The sequence below is a fragment of the Mustela nivalis genome, assembly GCF_964662115.1.
Source record: "Mustela nivalis genome assembly, chromosome: 12".
In the NCBI taxonomy this organism is placed as follows: domain Eukaryota; kingdom Metazoa; phylum Chordata; class Mammalia; order Carnivora; family Mustelidae; genus Mustela; species Mustela nivalis.
The window spans coordinates 42,524,165-42,544,021 of record NC_139031.1 but is presented as its reverse complement, the minus strand read 5'-3'; the positions used below and the strand labels follow the sequence as shown (position 1 = coordinate 42,544,021).

The 19,857-nt window shown below is 34.9% G+C and overlaps 1 protein-coding gene across 3 annotated transcripts in view; it reads left to right on the top strand.

Annotated features, from left to right (window-relative positions):
- BBS9 (Bardet-Biedl syndrome 9) overlaps positions 1–19,857 on the top strand; it is a 458,943-nt gene that overhangs the window by 163,013 nt on the left and 276,073 nt on the right. For all 3 annotated transcript variants that reach the window (XM_082691753.1, XM_082691755.1, XM_082691754.1), the window contains 3 exons: positions 11,871–12,052; positions 16,568–16,644; positions 19,588–19,641. In XM_082691753.1, coding sequence (XP_082547879.1) covers positions 11,871–12,052; positions 16,568–16,644; positions 19,588–19,641 — 313 coding nt within the window. The remainder of the gene's footprint in view (positions 1–11,870; positions 12,053–16,567; positions 16,645–19,587; positions 19,642–19,857) is intronic.

Here is a 19,857-nt window from a genome sequence, read left to right as displayed (position 1 = left end):
TTTGTAAGTAATAAGATCAGCTGTGGAAGAGACAATTTTTTAAAAAGGCAATTATTTGGAAGGCTGATCATGTCAATTATCTTTTCTGTGTAACAAGCTGTCTGAAAATTTAGTAGCTTAAAACAACAGCTATTTAGGTCATTATTCTGTGGGTTGTCAACTTTTGGCTGATTGATTCTTCAGCTCTTTGCTGTGTATTAGTTTCCTAGGGCTGCTGTAACAAGTTACAACAAACTTGGTACCTTAACAGAAATTTATTCTCTCACAGTTCTGGATGACAGAAGTCCAAAATCAATGTTTGAAGAAGGCTGATTTTGTTTGCAGGCTCTTAGGGGGAATCTATTTCATGCCTCTTTCCTAGTTTCTGATCGCTTCTGGCAGCCCTTGGTGTTCTTAGTTTGAACTCTCATTGCTCCAGTCACTCTCTGCCTCTGTCTTTACCTGGCTTTCTCTGTGTCTTCTTTTTTGTCTCTTTTAAGGACACACAGAACTGGATTACAGCCCCCTTTGATCCAGGCTGATCTCATTATTCTCTTAATCAAAGCAAGATACAACTCCAGTCCAAATTCAAGGGGTGGAGAAATAGGCTTCACCACTTGATGAGAGAAGCCGTAAAGTCACATTGCAAGAGCCACCGGATACGTAGAGGGAGAACATTTTGACCATCTTTGCAGTCTACCACACTGATAAAGAGAAATGGGCAGGATGAAGGAGAGGGTTGAATGAGTGTGGGAGTTGAGAAGAGAACTTATATGACTTAAATATAGAGCAAAAATGTTAGACAGGCCCAGGTCATGTCATGGCTGATTTTATATATAATCTCTGTGGGTAGTGTGTTGATGATGTCTCCCTCTCTGTCTCTCTCTCCTCTCTCTATATTTATTTACTCTATACTCTCTCTCTCTCTATATATATATTCTGTGTGTGTATACATATATGTGTATATATATAGTGAGATACACACACACACACACACACACACACACACAGTGTTTGTATACATTTTATTTGCTGTTCCCCCCCTTCATCTATATTGTGGAGAAGTTCAAATATATACAAAGTAAGTGGATAGTATAATGAATTCTACTGTACCTAGTGCTTAGCTTCAATAATTATCAAAGTTCTGGCATGTTTGCCATGTTTTTCACACCTTCAGCTATCCTATTTTTTATTCCTATTTTTAAAGGTGAAATTTATATACATTGGAAGGCGCAAACCTTAACTATAGTTTTGGCAAATGGATTTACCTGTGTAACCTATAACCTCTCAAGTTATTGAACATTTCCATGATCAGAAATATTCCTGGGGCTTTTGGGTGATGCAGTCAGTTAAGTGTTGGACTCTTGGTTTGGCTCAGGCCAGGATTTCAGGGTCTTGAGATCAAACCTTGTGTTGGGCTCCATACTCAGTGTGGAGTCTGCTTAAGACTCTCTCTGTCCCTCACACTCGTGCTGTCTCTCTCTCCCTCAAGTAAAATAAATAAATCTTAAAAGAAAAGAAAAGAAAAGAAAAATACTTCTTATGTCCCTTTTCAGTTAATAATCCCCTTCCAGGTAACTATTACTGATATTTTTTTCATAATAGATTTATGTTGCATATTCTAGAATTTCATATAAATGACATCACACAGTATATAATTTTTAAGTCTGTCTTATTTTGTTCAGCATAATATCTTTCAAGTAATTTTTCTTGTTGTATGTAACAGTGGCTAATTATAATTTTTTAAAAAGATTTATTTATTTGAAAGAGAGAGTGCATGAACAGGGGACGGGGCAGAGGGAGCGAGGAGAATCTATAGCAGACTTCCCGCTGAGCTCAGAGCATGACATGGAGCTCAGGCCCAGGAGCCTGAGATCATGACCTGAGCTGAAATCAAGAGTCCATTGCTTAACCAACTGACCCACCCAGGCACCCCTATTTTTTAATGCCGAGTAGTGTCCCGTTCAATGAAATCCCATAATTTGTTTTTTTTCCCTTCTCTTGTATAAGTCTTTCTGTGGACATATGTTTTATTTATCTTACACTTGATCTTAGCCAAAAGGCCAAGAAGTGATATATTTTATTTATCTTAGATAATTAACTAGGAGTATAAAATTGCTGGGCCAAAGGGGTGGAATATGTTTAATCTTATGAGAAACAGGTAATCCCTTTGCAAAGTGGTAAAACCATTTAACATCCCACCATGGATGTATGAGAGTTCTGGGTGCTCCATATCATCTCCAATATTTAGTGCTGTCAGTCTTTTAAATTTAATATTCTAATATACGTGAGGTAGTACCTAATTGTGATTTCAATTTTCATTTCCCTGATAAGTAATGATGTTGAGCGTCTTTTTCTTAGCTTATTGGCCATTTTTATCCTTTACTCTGTGAAATGTCTACTCAAGTCTTGCCCAGTTAAAATTTTTTTTGATGTTTTTGTTGTTTGTTATAGTTGTTCTTTTTGTGCAGAGGACACACATCTTTTGTTAGAAATTTGTTTTGTGAATATTTTCTCCCGGTTTTGGGGTTGTTTATTCGTTTTCTTAATGATATCTTTTTTTTTTTTTTAAGATTTTATTTATTTATTTGACAGAGGGAGATCACAAGTAGGCAGAGAGGCAGGCAGAGAGAGAGGAGGAAGCAGGCTCCCTGCTGAGCAGAGAGCCTGATGCGGGACTCGATCCCAGGACCCTGAGATCATGACCTGAGCCGAAGGCAGCGGCTTAACCCACTGAGCCACCCAGGCGCCCCTTAATGATATCTTTTGATGAGAAATTTTGTATGAACAAATCTAATTATTATTTTAAGTGATTTTTTGCTTTCCACATCCTCAGAAATTGTTTTTAATTTTTTAAAAGATTTTATTTATTTGTCAGAAAGAGAGAGAGAGAGTGAGCACAGGCAGACAGAATGGCAGGCAGAGGGAGAAGCAGACTTCCCGCTGAGCAAGGAGCCCGATGTGGGACTCGATTCCAGGATGCTGGGATCATGACCTGAGCCGAAGGCAGCTGCTTAACCAACTGAGCCACCCAGGCATCCCTTGTTTTTAATTTTTAAAGTTGAAACATAATTGCCATATAGTATCATATTAATTGCATATGTACAACATAGTGATTTGACATTTATATACATCCCCAAATGCTCACCACAAGAATTGTAGTTACCATCTGCCATCACACAAAGCCATATATTATTGACTGTGTTCCCTATGCAGTACTTTACATTCCTGTAACTTATTTATTTTATAACTCTCTATTTACTTGTATATCTATAAGAAATCTTTGTCTGTTTCAGGTCATGAAGATGTTGTCTGATGTTTTCTTTAAAAATCTTTATAGGTTTATCCCTTATGTTTAGGTCAGTGATCCACCTCGAATTAATTTTTGTATAGAATGTAAAGTTTCTTTCTTTTTTCCTGTTTGGATATCCAGTGGTTCCAACACCATTTGTTAAAAAGACCCCTCCCACCCCCCGCCTCATTGAATTGCTTTGGCCTCTTTGTTGAAACTCAAATGACTGCATGAGTATGGGTTAGTTTTTGGAGTCTCTGTTCTATTCTATAGATCTATTTATCCTCCTGCAAATGCTACAGTGTCTTGATTATAGTAGATTTATAGTATGTCCTGACGTCATTTTATGAAAGTGCTCCATCTCTATTCCTTTTTTAAGATTGTTTTGACATTCTAGGTTTTTTGCATTTCCATAGAAATGTGGAAATTGGCTTGTTGGTTTCTTTAAAAAAAAAAAAGCCTGGAGATTTTCATTTGGATTGTCTTGCATTTATTAATCATTTTGGTGAGGATCAACTTTTTTTTGAGCACTATTGAACCTTTTAAGGTATATCTTTCTAAAGCATTTTTTTCTCACGTCACTTTCCAGTTCAAAAGCCTTCACTCATTCCACAATTGCATAGTGTAATGGTTAAGATCTTTAGGTGGCTTTATTCCCAACAGTCTGCTCTTAATTTTATCTACTACATGTATCCAGGCTGCTTGTTCTTTCACATACATAGTGTGAACTTTTTTCCCTTCATGCTTTTATTCTCTTATGTTCTCCATACTGGATATGAAGGCTACTCTCCCAATTTAAGAGATTCAATATTGCATATATTTGTTATAATGTCATAAGTTATAAATTAACAGAATTTTTTTTAATTGAGGTATAGTTGATACACAGTGTTGCATTAGTGTGCACATTAGTGTACCAGTAAGAAGTTTTAAAAAATTTTTTCATGGGATGAATCACTTAAAATTTATACAGTTTTTAAATTGGAGCACCAAAAAAGTAAGCAAAACAGCACTCACCAAACAAGAAAAAAGCCACAATAAAAGAGGACTTTACTTTTTCCTTTTTAGTGGGAGGGTGAGGGAGAGGGAGAGAATCTCAAGCAGACTCCTCACTGAGCACAGAGCTCAGTGCAGGCAGATCCCAGGACCCTTACAGCATGAAATGAGCCATAATCAAGAGTTGGGCACTCAGTGAACTGAGTCACCCAGGTGCCCCAAGGACTTTACTTTTATTTTAAAATTTTTAATGTATTTTTAAAAGAGTTATTTATATTAGAAAGAAAGAAAGAACGCGTGAACAGGAAGAGTGGCAGAGGAAGAGGGAGAGGGAGAGAAGTACACTCCTCACTCCTCCTGAACGTGGAGCCCAATGGAGGGGTTCTGTCCTACAACCCTGAGATCATGACCTGAGCTGAAATCTAGTTGGTCCCTTAACTGACTGAGCCACCCAGGTACCCTAGGACTTTACTTTTAAACAGAAAGGTGAAGGTAGCTTAAAGGAAAGGTGGAGGAGATAAGAGCAAAATGCACACTGATCTTGAGGACCATGTAAGAAACACTGTCAGTCGAGTTCACATATACAAACTGAGCTGTGAAGGACACTGGAAGAATGGTGCATTTTGTATGGTCACATACTATACTTGGAAGTTCAGAGCATTCAGATAGTGGCAAAAATTGAGTATGCACCAATTTGAAGTTCTGTTGACATCATTATGTTGCTTATGAATCACATGGGTTAATTCAGGTTTCAGAAACAATTATTGAAGAATAGGCAACATTCAGGTTTTCAACTTTAGCTTCAATTTCCACCATTAAAATTTCCCTGATCCTCTTGGCTAGAAATGACATTGCTACTTATGAATACCAAAGTACTTTATACTTGTCTTATGGTACTTATGTCTTCCATGATGTAGGAGCATTTCTTATTCTTTTTTGGGGTTGCAATCTTTTTGAGCTAGTTTCTGATTTTATTTTTTATTTTTTTTTAAATATTATTTTTAAATTAGATTTATTTTAGAAAGAGCATACGTGTGCACATGTAGGTGGGGGAGGGACAGAGGGAGAGGGAGAGGGAGAGAGTCTTTTTTTTTTTTTTAATGATTATTTATTTGTTTATTTGACAGAGATCCCAAGCAGGCAGAGAGGCAGGCGCGGGGGCGGGGAGCAGGCTCCCTGCTGAGCAGAAAGCCCAATGCAGGGCTGGATCCCAGGACCCTGGGATCATGACCTGAGCTGAAGGCAGAGGCTTTAACCCACTGAGCCACCCAGGCACCCCTGAGGGAGAGAGTCTTAAGCAGACTGTGTGCTGAGTGAGGAGCCCAATGTGGGGCTCGATCACACAACCCTGAGATCAAAACCTGAGCTGAAAGCAAGAATCATATGTTTAACTGACTGTACCACCCAGGTGCCCCTAATTTTCTAATTTTAATTGTGTATGTTCTATAACACTTCAGATGGTATCCTGAATATAATAGGTGTTTGAAAATGCTTTATGAATGAATGAATAAGTGAATGAATGATGAGTAAATAAAATGCAGCAGAGAAATGAGAGGTGAATATATAAAAAAGAGAGTAGAAAAAAATTGTACACCCCCTGCTTTTCTTTTCTGTTTTAGGGTTAGTTTGGTAAGGCAATAAAGATTCCAAAACTGTTTTATCATAAGTGTAATTATGATATGAGGTATTTCCAGTGTGATAATTATTTCTCTTTTATGACATACTCATCCTCACAAGAACTAATAAGAGCGTTGTATCCCTGTTAGATTCTATATTCATTAATCTGCTTTATAACTCAGATAATTTTAACAATTAATAATTTTCATCAAAAGAGATTTTAGGAGCTCCTGGGTGGCTTAGTTGGTTAAGCATTTGACTCTTGTTTTTAGCTCAGGTCATGATCTCAGGGTTGTGAGATTGAGCCCCATATTGGGCTCCATGCTGAGCATGGAACCTGCTTGAGATTCCCTCTCAACTTCTATCCCCCAACCCCTAAAGATTTTGATTTTTTTCTAAATGTACAAAGTTGGAGGCTGCTGACAAAAGTAACTTCTAAATGGCTATCAAATATGCCCTTGGCTATAGAATTCCAACCAGGTATGTCAGCTAATTTCATCTCAACAAAAGAAGTAACCATAATCATTTAATATTTACTTTGTAGATTAAAGGCAGATATCATTTACTTGACATTTTATGTAGAATTTGTCTCTTTTCCTTTTTTCTTTTCCATATTTGATTATTGAATACTTAGGTATTAATTTTAGAAAAATAGATAATATGACCTGTGGGAGGAACAGGTTTGAGTTGGAGGGGAGAGTCAAAATCAGGATCTCTTTTTTTTAAAAAAATAAGTTTTCATTTATAACTAGGCCATAGTTTTTTAGTGGGACAAGTACCATGTCCTATTTACTTTTGTAGCTTCTATTGTATAGCAGATACTAAACAAAGATGTCTTAAATGAATCATGATGAAATGACTCAAAATATATTCAAATGACCACATCTAGTCTTTTGGGGCTGAGGAAGGGTTGCTCATACTGAGTCAGCCTATAGTGCCTAAAGGAAAGTGCCTTCAAACTGTATGACCCTTTTTGAGACGGGGCAGAAATTGCATGCAATAAATAATATTTAAGTTTTAAAAATTTCTTTGATGACTATATCTAGTAATAAACACCAGATTTTGACAATTTGATAGCTTAAAATATTTCTCTTCTGCATGAAATGCAGCTGGACAAGAGACCATTAGAGTCAATGCATAACTCTTTTCATTTGTTTTTAAAACTTTCATTCATTTGTTTATTATAACTATTTTCTATCTTTTGTGAGCTCTATGTCAAATACTTTCAGGTTGCATATATTATAGATTGGCCTTGTCAGAAAATGGAGATCTGGATTAAAGTTTTAATTCCACAGATCATTTAGCTTTTATTTATTTATTTATATTTTATTTATTTTTTTAAAAAAAGATTTTATTTATTTGACAGACAGAGATCACAAGTAGGCAGAAAAGCAGACAGAGAGAAAGGAGGAAGCAGGCTCCCTGCAGAGCAGAGAGCCCGATGCGGGGGCTCTATCCCAGGACCCTGGGATCATGAGAAGGCAGAGGCTTTAATCCACTGAGCCCCCCAGATGCCCCATCATTTAGCTTTTAAATGCAGATTCAAATTCAGTCTGTGGGGATAGAAAATGGAGCATGCATTTTTTTTTCTTAAAAAATAGTTAAAAAAATTTATTTTATAACCATAAGATAGGATAAAAATAGCTTATAATCTCAGTAACCAGAAATAGTCACCATTCTATTAGCATTTCAGTAATTTCTTTCTAATCTGTATTTATATACCTATATCTTATAAAATTAAAATAAATACATATGCAATATTATGTTTTGCTTTTACACTATATATGTATAGCTGTTTTTTCTGAAAGCAGATATTTGTGAAACATGGTTGTTAATGGCTTCTAAACATGCTATTACAGATAACATCATGCTCTTAAAAATATTTCCCCCTGGGCACCTGGGTGGCTCAGTTAGTTTAGCAGCTGCCTTTGGTTCAGGTTATGATCCCAGGGTCGTGGGATGGAGTCCCGCATCAGGGTCCTTGCTCCTCAGGGAGCCTGCTTCTCTCTCTGCCGCTCTGCCTGCTTGTGCGCTCGCGCACTCTCTCTCTCTCTCTCCCTCTCTGACAAATAAATAAAGAAAATCTTTAAAAAAAAATTTCCCCTTTTTCATACCATTTGGGTTTTTCTAAATTTCTTTAATAACTGTGTAAGTCAGTTATTGTGTAAAAGGTAATGGACATTTCTAAGGCTTTTGATAGATGTTTCTAAAATGATCATTAATAGCATCTTTAATAAATTTACATTTCCTCCAAAAGTTTTTGTCTCCATGTACCTTCTCTAACAGCAGGACTGATTATTGAATACAATTTTTTCTACTTTAAGGGATTAAATAATTAAGTACCTTTTTTTTTTTTTCAAATACAGCTTTAAAATTTTTTTTTCATCTGTTTATTGACTTATTTTTAACTGCGAATTGTACATTTCCTTTTACCTTTTTGGATATAATCTCATTTGCATTGATTTGGATCAATGCAAATATGAGATTTTTTTTTTGGTTTATAAGAGTTCTTTACATATTAGATGAAATATGCAGGATGGTTTTAATAGGTCAAAAACAGTTAAATATTCAAAACTTCATATGGTACAACTTAAATTATGTACCTTATATTGGTTGCGAGTATGTTCCCAGTTTGCCTTTTGTTCTTTTTTATCATGTTTTTTAAAGCATATAACAAGTTTAAAATTTTTTTGTTGTTTAATTTAGTGATCCTTTCCTTTGTAGTTTCCTTCATTGCTTTCTTACAGCAAAAGGTCTCTCTATCCCAAGGGCAGATAAATATTTTTGTAGTTTCATATTGTAAAATTTAACTTTTAAAATCCGTCTGGAATTTTGCTTGAATGTATTGTTAAGGCAGGGATCTGTTTACTGAGTAATGAAACAATTACTTTCAGATTCCTGAGTAACCTCTGTTGTTTATTTTCATGCCTGACTGCTAAATACACAAAATTATCATGTGTCCTAGGAATATAACATTTTTGATCTTGGTTCCTCATAAAATACATTATTCTCATGCCTTGGGTTAGCTGATGTGCTTCAAAGACCAGTAATAATCTGGAGACCTTAATTTTGGAATGTTAATTCTAACAATGTAAGTAATGATGTTCTCAATACTTGATTTACTTGATGGCTTCTTCCAGCGTAAAATTCAGTCATCCACAGAAGCTTACACATTAATCTAAATGGATAGTATTGTTAAATAAAACATTCTTTAGAAAGATTAAAAAAAAAAAACCTTGATTATGTTTTTCCTTTTTTCCTTATACTTACATTTGGCTTATGTTTAGGAATGATATATGTATTTTAAAATTTGTACTTTGAATTAAAATACCAAGTGATGATTGACTTATTAACTGTGTTCTAGGCCTCAAAGTGTCTGTCTCATCATAGATGTCTGAGACAGAAATTCCACTCATTTACTTTAGAGTTTTAGAGCTTAATACAGTCTTCCTATCGAATCTTAAATGAATTCAACTGAAGTCTAAGTTTCTGTTATTTTATCTAAATTATATGCAATGATTCTGATGCCACTGAAGAAAAAAGTAAATTGCTTCAAGTTTTGTAATTTATTTTTAAGACATTTTGGTGCACTTTGTTAAATTCTTCCAGTGAGGGAAGACCCTTGCTCTTCCTTTTATATTTGCACAGGTTGAGCACCAGTAATGATTTTTTTGAGTCTGAAGAAATATATGTGTACACTACTATTCAGATTCTTTCTATCTTAAACTTAATAGGTTTAGATACATTTTTAGATAAATCTCTTGTGTCTAAATTGTTGCTATATCCTGTATAAAACAGTGTAACAAATCTGATTCAATTATAAGTTGTCCAATTCATAGATCAAATAAATTTGAATACTGAGGGATAACTTGTATTGGGTCATACTAGGTTTCACATACTATAGACCACTCAAAGGGGGAAGATAAAATGGATATACTCTTTTGGATTAAAAAATCCTGATGACCTCCAAATTCTCTTAGAAGCCAACCAAAGATCTTGTTTTCAGTGTTCAGAGTTTCCTGAGGGCTCATTAAGTTTCCAGACCCTAGTGGGATTGGGTAGAATGGGGAATAGAACATAGTCACAACTCAGAGGGGTCAGAGAGTTTGTCCTGTTGAAATGCGCTTGTCAGAGCTGGAAGTTAGGATTTCTGCGACGTGGCCACTAGGTGGCTTCAGCTGACTGCTTAGAAAGGGTAAAGCCCAGAGGTACTATGGGGTGGGTTGCTTTTCACACTTTATTTTAGGAAAATAATTTTATTTTGGTAGTATTTATTTTCTGAGCTAGATTAACAGAACCAATTCATAAAACTTAAAGACCTTAGAGGATCATCCAGTCTCACTTTCTCATTTTAGAGATAACATTTAGGAAGACTTCTCTAAATTGACTGCTATATAGGGGTAGAGTCAGAGTTAGAACCCAGTCTAACCCAGTTAGACTAACCCCCAGAGTCTCTGACTCCTAGTCTAATTTTTTAGCTGTTGATTCAGTGATATCAGTTTATTCTTTGTTTCTCTGAAGTCATACAAGAGGGTTTTGTGGCGCTGACCATGCCTAAGTAAGCCCTGGAGAAAGTGTGTATAGGAAATTTGTATCCAGGGCAGAGGTGGGTAAATAGTTGATGGGGATTAAGGAGTGCACCTGCTGAGATGAGCACTGGGGTGTTTTATGGACGTGTTGAATCATTATAGTATATACCTGAAAGTAATATTATACTATATGTTAATTAACTGGAATTTAAATAAAAATTTAAAAAAGTTAGTTCTATGCATCAGGAACCTGAAGAAATAGAGGTAAAATTCAGGCACTTATTGACTTCTGAGTGAAATATAAGGACTGGATATACATACATATGTTAAAAAAAAAAAAAGGAATGTTGTGTTGAAGGCAGGTGGAAAAGTGGATGCTGGTGGTCACCGTATAGGAGGGACTGAACAATGTCAGTATCTCCTCTCATCCAAGTTACGCTTTTCGATTAATGAGCTGACCATTTGTCATGGACCCAAAGTTGGGGAGTTTTAAAATTTCTTACTCATTCTGAATAAAGCCTAGACTCTTATATACCATATATATATATTTTTTTTCAGATGAATAGTAGCATTTTTTTAAATTTTTTATTTTTTATAAACATATATTTTTATCCCCAGGGGTACAGGTCTGTGAATCGCCAGGTTTACACACTTCACAGCACTCACCGAAGGAATAGTAGCATTTTTAAGTTGTTTTTTTCTCTCAGATTTTCTGTAAGTTTTGATGAATATTTAACCTTTAGAATGGGACTAGAAACCTCTTTTTTTTTTTTTTAAATCAAAGGCCACTAGAAAACATAACAAATGAAAATCAAACAAATTCATTATGCATCAGTTAAAAATGACTTATGACAGTGTTGGCTTCTTTTTTCTTCTGAGAAAGCTAAGGAGGAAGCAAATAACGTTCATTTCAACTTTTTATAGTAAGTTCAGGAAAATTTACAATTTTTAAAAATGGTATGCTAAGTTTATATATTAGGGCTAGTTTCTAGAGTAAAAAGCAAAAAAGTTAAAGGAGACTAATAGAGAAGGAAGAGTGAAAGGATGGGAGGAAGAGGGATGGACAGAGAACTACAAAATGAGGAAATGGCTCCACAAGTGTTCACAGCTTGTTATGAATCTGCCAAGTAGGAGCTGGAGTGAGGATTAAATGATACAATAGTTGAAAAGCTTTTGGAGAATGATTTATCATGTAGTTAGGTCCCCCAGAGTGACAACTATTATAATAATTGTTAAGGTCCCCCGGCCCCCCCGTAATGAATCTTAACATTGGGTGTGCTTATATAAATATAAATCATGTTTGAAATATTTGAATTGAGTCTTTGATGTAAAACTTTAGAAATAGTTATATGGCCATTTTCTTATGGCATGTTGAAGCTAAATTGAATAAAAATATTTTTGCTCAGGTCTAAATCCACCAAAAATTTGAATTATGTCTCATTTTCTCTTTCTTATTGTAGTGATTTAAAGGGAGTGATAGTCACTCTGAGTGATGATGGTCACTTGCAGTGTTCATACCTAGGGACAGACCCTTCTTTGTTCCAAGCTCCGAAGGTTGAATCTAGAGAACTACACTATGATGAACTTGATATAGAATTGAAAGAACTTCAGAAAATCATCAAAGATGTTAATAAATCACAAGGTATCTCATTTGCAACTTTTTATTATTTTGGAGTTTATTATAAAATTGATTTATTTTGTATGTAGATAATATCTTAAATATATTAGTTAATTCTCTCCTCTAGTCTTAATTAAAATCATATTTGTAAAAATAGTGTTGCTCTTTAATTTGTATTTTGTAGCTTGTGAAAAAAACGTTAAGATCCTGCTTTTGTTAGTGTGTTTCAGGGACAGAGCTATCTAATTGTTTTTTTCTTTAAATTCTAAGAATGGAACAAAGTACTTCTCTGCATAGTGGTTTCAGGACTTGAGAAGAACATTAAACTTTAGAGTGATCAACTTTTAATATCCCTGAAAACATTTTAGTGGCTTCTTTTAAAAGAAACCCTAGCAGTACATGAGTTACCACTTTGTTACTAAAAATGTAGTCATTTGCAGTTTAGTGATACTATTTAGGTATGCAGTTAATTAGACATCCAAATGGAATGTAGCCTGCAGTATGTTGATTTCTAATGACTCAGAAGCTGATGATATTTTCAGTTTCTGAGTTTTGAGCAACTCAATATTATCTTTCTTTGGGATTCACAGGGGTATAATTTTATTGTAAATTAAAAGGAGAAACAAAACACCAGTCCTGCAGTTTGAATTGGACATGTGAAAAACATTATTTTAAGTTTTCTTCTCAGAGTCAGGTAAAAGTATTTTTTTAATGAGAAAAAATATGGACTAATTTCTCATAAGAGAAATGTTAAAACAAGTAGGAATAATAAAAGAAACAGAGCATCAAAGGCCAACCAAAACACAAGAGCCAATCTTAATCCTGATCCAGTCACTTTACTAGATTTATATATTTTTCAGTCTCCATTACCAAGACAGATTCAGAGGAATTTAGATAATATATTTTAAAATATGATTATTAAGGTAAAATTACTATGCCTTGGCTTCACATGTTCTCTTAGAAAGTTTTGAAAGTAAACCAGTGAAACTGAGGTCTTTTAAGTAACTCCAGTTACAGAAAACCCATTTGTTGTCAGCATCCCCCCTCAAATGGCGAATGGTTAAAATTCGATGTTTCACATTGCAATATAGACATTCTCCCCACTCTCCTTGATACTAGTGTTTGGGGATTAATGGAATTATGAGTCTCTTTTTGTCGTTTAAAAATATAATTGGAGAAGAGAGGCATATATATGGAACATGAAATTTCCAGAGTTCATTAAATAAATTTAATATTACTTTTCACTTTAAATTTTGTGTCTTGAGATTTTGCCCTTCCCATAAACAATGTGCTAATGATATTTTGATTAACACTCAGTTGTGTAAAAGATTTCTCAGAAAAATCCTTTACAACTGTAAATTATTTTTTGGTGGCCATAGTGATACCCTTGAGTGAGAACGTTTGAGCTATTTTAAAGTTGTCATTACCTTGATCCTTCTGTGTATCTTCAAATAACTGGTAATTAAGGTAGGGATGTGCCCACCGACTTGGGTGCAAAGTTTATTATTTATATAACCTCAAATTTTAGCTAATATTTGAAGTTCTCTTACACTTCTTTGCCATCATCCTTTGGTTTTAGTCCTAAAAACAAAACAAACAAACAAAAAAAAACCCACACGCACAACCAAAAAAACCCAAAGTGAAGCTTGGAAGAAAGAGGGACTTTTAAAATATTTTATTTCTAGATATTAAAAAAACTTAGTATCCTTATAAAACTGTGGTGTATTTGTTTATTAAAATACCTGTAATTATATAAAAGCACAAAATCATTTCATTATAGAAGATTATGAGAAGTTAAAACTCTGAACTTTTTGATGACCTCATTATTCATTTAAATGCCATTTAGCATAGTGACTTTAACTCACAAAAAGAAGTTCACAGTCTTGTGGATTATTTTTGGTACTTAGAGCTTTTTTATTTCTTCAAAGCAAAAGTTTCAGCAAAATTTAAAGCCAATTTAAAGAGTACATTTTGTTGTACACATGGTGTATATTATCTACTATAATAAAAGTGTTTTGAAGCTGATTTTATGTGTATAACTTATATGAGGAATGTATGTTGTAAGCATGAAATTACAGTAATAATTTCTGTATGGCTCATGGGTTTTGAAGCTTTTTATATTCAACTCATTAGTGTGAATCCTGCCTAGGATTTCTGTTACCAGTAGTCAACAACAACTGTTGGTAGGCACTTTCAAGGGCAGAATTTCCTTATAATTTAGCCAGTTTATCATTCTATACCTGGGGTGTGAGGGAATGGGTATGGTACTACGATGGCCTCCCACACAGTTGTGTCTGAATTCAGGAGGTGAAAGAGAACAGTAAGAAAGTGGTGTATAAATGAAACTCTGTACCCTATTGGAAATATGTCTAGGATAACTAAATTGCCTTTACCATTGAGTCCTAGAAACATTTATTTGGTGACCTTGTTGGGAGATGTGTTGTTTAGGGCTATGTCTGGCTGCACATAACACAATACCCAAATAAGGTGGCTTAAACAAGGCAGAGGTTTATTTCTTTCCCATAGAAAAGAAGTCCAGCAGTGGGCAGACCAGGGTTGGTTTGGCATTTCCACTGTCATCAGGGACTCCAGTTCTTCCCCTCCCAGGGTCATCTCTTGGTCCAAGATGGCTTCTGGAACTCCTGCTCTCACATCTGCAGCTGAGTCAGCCCCCTTAAGGATCTTTCCTAGAAGCCACATCCTGAGCAGCTTCTACTCACATCTCACTGGCCACTCCAAGCTTACAAAAGAGACTGGGGAAATTAGTGTTTTAGCTGAGCACTCATTGCTCAGAATAAAACTGAGCTTCTTTTAGTAAAGAACTGAAGAATGGTATTGGGTAGGCAAGGAGCAGGCTTTTATATTGTCACTAAGTAAGTTATGGAAATTCCCACACTGAATATTACAGTACTGGTGGGAATGCTTGATGACAATGGTAGGTAGTTCTTCTCTCTGTGAGACAGCTGATTCCTGTGGCATCATCCAAGAACTTTCCATGTTTTTAGTCAGCTATCCTTGGTGTGTGAGGGATTTTTCCTCTCAAGGTCACAGGGTAGTTTCAGCAGTTCCAGGTATTATGTGCAAATATGATTTCCAGGGAAGAAGAGAGATATTTCTCCCAAGTCTCCTTTTTTATTACGGGGAAATAGCTTTCCCAGAAGCATGTGCCAGCACCCCCACTCCCAACTTTTCCTCACCTCACGTCTGCCAGGATTAAGCCCTGTGCTTATGCCTAAAACAACAAATTGTTAGGGGAATGAAATCACCATGATTGGATCTGACCAATCCAGTGACTTTGAGATGAAGGCGAATGCCTCCCTAGAATTATAGCTCTGCTACAAAGGAGGAGGAGGGGAAAGTAGATGTTAGGTAGACAGCCAGTAGTCTGTCATTCAAATATATGTGTGTGTGTATATATACACACACACACATAATTGCATATACTTTAATGTTTCTTGTTTATTTAGGATCTGTGTCTTTTGTTTATCATACCTTATGCACTGTAAACATTTTAAGTCGTGAAATTATAAGTTGTGAAAATAACATGAATATGGTAAAAATAATTCTAAGAGTATTAAAAGGGTAAAACTCCCAGATCTTAGTTCCTCTACATTATATAAAGGTAACCTTTATCAGGAGTGTTTGTGTATTCTTTAAAAAAAATTCGTATTTATTTCTATACAAATATGTGCATGTTAGATGCATTGTATTACCTGTTTTTTTTTTTTTTAAATTAATAGACACATCCTGGAATTCTTTTCATATCAGTATATAAAGTTTGTGAGCACTGTTTTTTTTCTTTTTAAAGATTTTATTTATTTATTTGACAGAGATCACAAGTAGGCAGAGGGGCAGACAGAGAGAGTGAGAGGGAAGCAGGCTTCCCGTTGACCAGAGAGCCCGATGTGGGACTCAATCCCAGGACCCTGAGATCATGACCTGAGCCGAAGGCAGCGGCTTAACCCACTGAGCCACCCAGGTGCCCCGAGAGCACTCTTATTTACAGCTTTGGGCTTTGGATCATTGCAGAGCATACCATAATCTAGTCAACCATTTTCCTGTTAATAGAAATATAGAGAATTAGGTTGTTTTTGTTTTTGTTTTTAAAAACTACCAGCAGCAGAGAAGCTCCTTGGGTGTGTCTATGAGTATTGGATAAATGCTAAAGAGTAGAATTGTTAGATCATAGGATATGTATATTTTACATTTTGATGTTCTGACCAAACTTACCTTCAAAAGGGTATAGTTTGGGCTTTTAACTATAGTGTTAAGGAGAGAACATTGAAGTTCCTAACACTCTTCAGTCATTGGGACATATTTTAGATAATATCTTTGGAAAAAGATAGTTTTTCTTTCAAATTTTGTAGCAGGGGAAGAATGTCATCAGGTTTCTAATTCTGTAATGCATTAGTTTTGTTCAACTTATGAATATGTTTATGGGGTTGTTTTTTGATTGTGATATAAAAAAAACTTCTTTAAAAAACTGTATACAGCAGTTTTGCTTTATGATTAAATATTGTTTTTCTTTTTAAATTACAGGTATTTGGCCCATGACTGAGAGAGAAGATGACTTGAAAGTTTCTGCCATGGTTTCTCCTAACTTTGATTCAGTGTCTGTAGGTATATTCACAGACTTTAAAAGGGTTTATGATAGTGGTGGACTATGCTGATTTGGGATCAGTATCTATTGATTGAAATTTTTGGTCCCCAGATAGAAACTTAAGAGAAGATAACAACTTTTAGTCTTTATTACCTTCTAGAAAAAACATTTCCAATCTCTTAGTGAGGAGTTCCTTAGGATTTTGGTCTAAAAAAAGGAGAGGAAGGGGCAACAGTAGAAGAGGTTTTCCACATTATTCTGAATCTACTTTTATTTTTTTTTAAGTTTTTCAGTACCATAATATTGAGATAATCATAATCCAGGTGAATAATACTGACCCTGTAAGATTTTTCTCGAAGGTTCAATGAGATAGTGTTCATATATATATATACATACATATATGAATGAGGAGGAGATAGGGAGGGAGGGAGGGGAGTATCTTTGTGTGTTATTTAACAAACGGTTGAGCAGTTGGGCCAGGAATTATTTTTTCCTGCCATTTCTATCTGTGTGACCCAGGGCAAGGTATTTTATTTTCTTTTTCTTAATTTTTCTCATCTGTGAAATGGGAATAATATTAAAATCTACTTTGTTGAAGTGTTATGATAATTAACAATATCATTATCATCAAATTACATTTTAGTTCTTTTAACATTATCCTCATCACCACCAACACCACCACTGTTACACACTGCATTCCACTGCTTGTCTCATCCACTGCCATATCTTTAGTGTCTGTCACTTAATGAGTGCTCAGTATTTTTGCTTCATAAATGAATGGAGATGAGAAATAGCAAAGATGAAAGAGAGACTGTCCTTGGTCATGTTGCCCCACCTCCTTGTTTAGTTTTATGTAAGCACTTGTTAGATTATAATTGGTTATGTCTCACTGCCTGCAGTTTGGGCAAAACTCTATTAAGTTTATCTGTCTCTGAATCAGAAGTTCATCAATTTTGGCAAGTGATCAAATTCACTGCTTTTTACTATATTTGGAGTTCATGTCATGTAATTTTACCTAGGAAATGACTTTGATATTTAGGTATCAGAGTATAATATAGTAAGTACTTGTCCTAAGTTTTCAAAGATTAATCTTGGTAGAAAGAGCCAACCCAAGCTGTGATAAAAATCACGTTAACATTGCCATAATATAGTAAGTTGGGCATACTTAAAAAAAGTACTATATATGAAAGAAACATTCACTCAGCTGAGTCACATAGTAGAGGCACTGTTTAAAACATTGGCCATTCAGCACACACCATTTCTCACTCTACCTGAAAGCTGTAGTCTGAGTGGAACATTTTTGCTTAGTTAGCTGACAAATGTACACACATTTTCTTGCCTTGGAAATGATTCTTATTTTCCTTTGGGCAACTTATATAATTTTTTTCTAGGTTCTCTTAAACATAAGTTATTTGGAACCAGGAATTCCCTTTCTGTTCTTTAGTAACTTTTGATCTTTGCAGGAAAAGGCCTTGTGTAATAGTACTTTATTGTAATGTATATTTCCCTATTGGTAACTCAGAGTGCTGTTTCCTCTTGACTAGGTGTCTCTTTTCAGCTTCATTTTCCCTGTCTTACTATTTTTTCCTTCTTAAGAGATTCCTGAGAGTATCATATTCATCCCATTAGAACACACTGGCCCAACAATTTATGTGGCTATGGTGCCATGGTGTCTTTGTGTAGCTCTTTGTCTCTGGCTATAATTTTATCTTCCCAAAGGACTGCTGTCCTGGAAGTACCTAGGTGTTTAAACATGGATTGGAAAGAACAGGAAACAGGAGATGTTGGTTTCTCTTCTAGATATGTGGACAGCCAAATGTAAAACATTTCCTGGATTTCAGGTTCTGCTAGAGCAAAAAGCTTGGCTCAGTGTTTTATTTTGTCATTAGTTATGAAAGCACACATCTAAAAATAATATAATTTCTATTAGAGCGGGGTCTTTTATAGATAAGACAAGCATTGCTGTCTTATCTTTTGGATTGAGAAGGTGGATCAGAGTTCATACATGGTTTTCTGTGGATACGTATATAGAATATGAATCTGCTCACTCTTAGTTATGTTGATACCCAGTACAGTATAGCCATCCCTGTTGCTTAGAAGTGATTTTCTTAGTAAAAAAAATTCCAGATAAGCTAGCTAAAAGCACAATAGAGCTCATTGGTTGAATTAGTGATTTTATTAATATTAATTGTTCCCCAGTCATGGATATTATTAGAAAATTATATTACCTTTTCATCTTATTCTGTCATGGAGTGAGCAGTTTTTCCTTTCAATCTACAACTCTAATAAGTAAGTTATAATTTCTAAGGAAATGTTTGCTCTATTATGTTATGCTCTGAATTCTTTAAGAGGTAGGATCAAGCAACCTAGGCTGATGTTCAAAGAATGACCTAGTTTATGATATGAACTATTAAAAAACATACACTTCTACTTTTATTTTATTTTCTAGGTGTAAGGCCCTTCAAGCTTTGTATCATTCGTTACATGTCTTAGATATATATTATTAATCAGAATAAAACATATCTTTGGCAAGTTGAAAATATAAGGACCTTAAAAGGCTGGCATAATGCTTATCTGAGAAATACAAGGAGCTTTCTTCTATATAATATAAAGAACAAATTAATATAATTAATGAATTTCAATACTTAAAAATTTTTTAAAATTTAATTAGTTTCAACACTTAAGTAAATTTGGCAAGAGAATAGTTTGATAATAAAATATATGACCTTTTCTTTCCTTTTTGGAAAAGGTTTCTATTCGCTTACGACTTTCCAGTTGAAGGCATTCAAAACGCTACATTAACCCTTTTAGTCTGTCATTAGATTGATAAGTCCGTTATGGTTAGTTTCCTATTTTGGTGGTGGGAAGTATATATTGCACCCATTGTGTTTACTCATTGATGGACATGTAATTTGAAACCATTCTTTCCTTCCTTCTCTTCTCAATTCTGTGTTTACAGCAAGCTACTGATGTTGCAGTGGGAACTGACCTTGTCCCTTCAGTCACAGTTAAGGTATTGTACCATGGTCCTAGACTTTATTGTGCAAATGGAATTACACATTTCATCACATCTGCCACTGTTGTCGCCCTATGACTGGCTTATGGAAATGTAAAACAAACACTTGAAATTTGTATATTTCCCTCAGCTTTGGATAGCAAAGATAACCTTTATTTTTTTCCTACAAATATAGAACTGATAATTGCATTCATAGCAATGTTATGTAATATA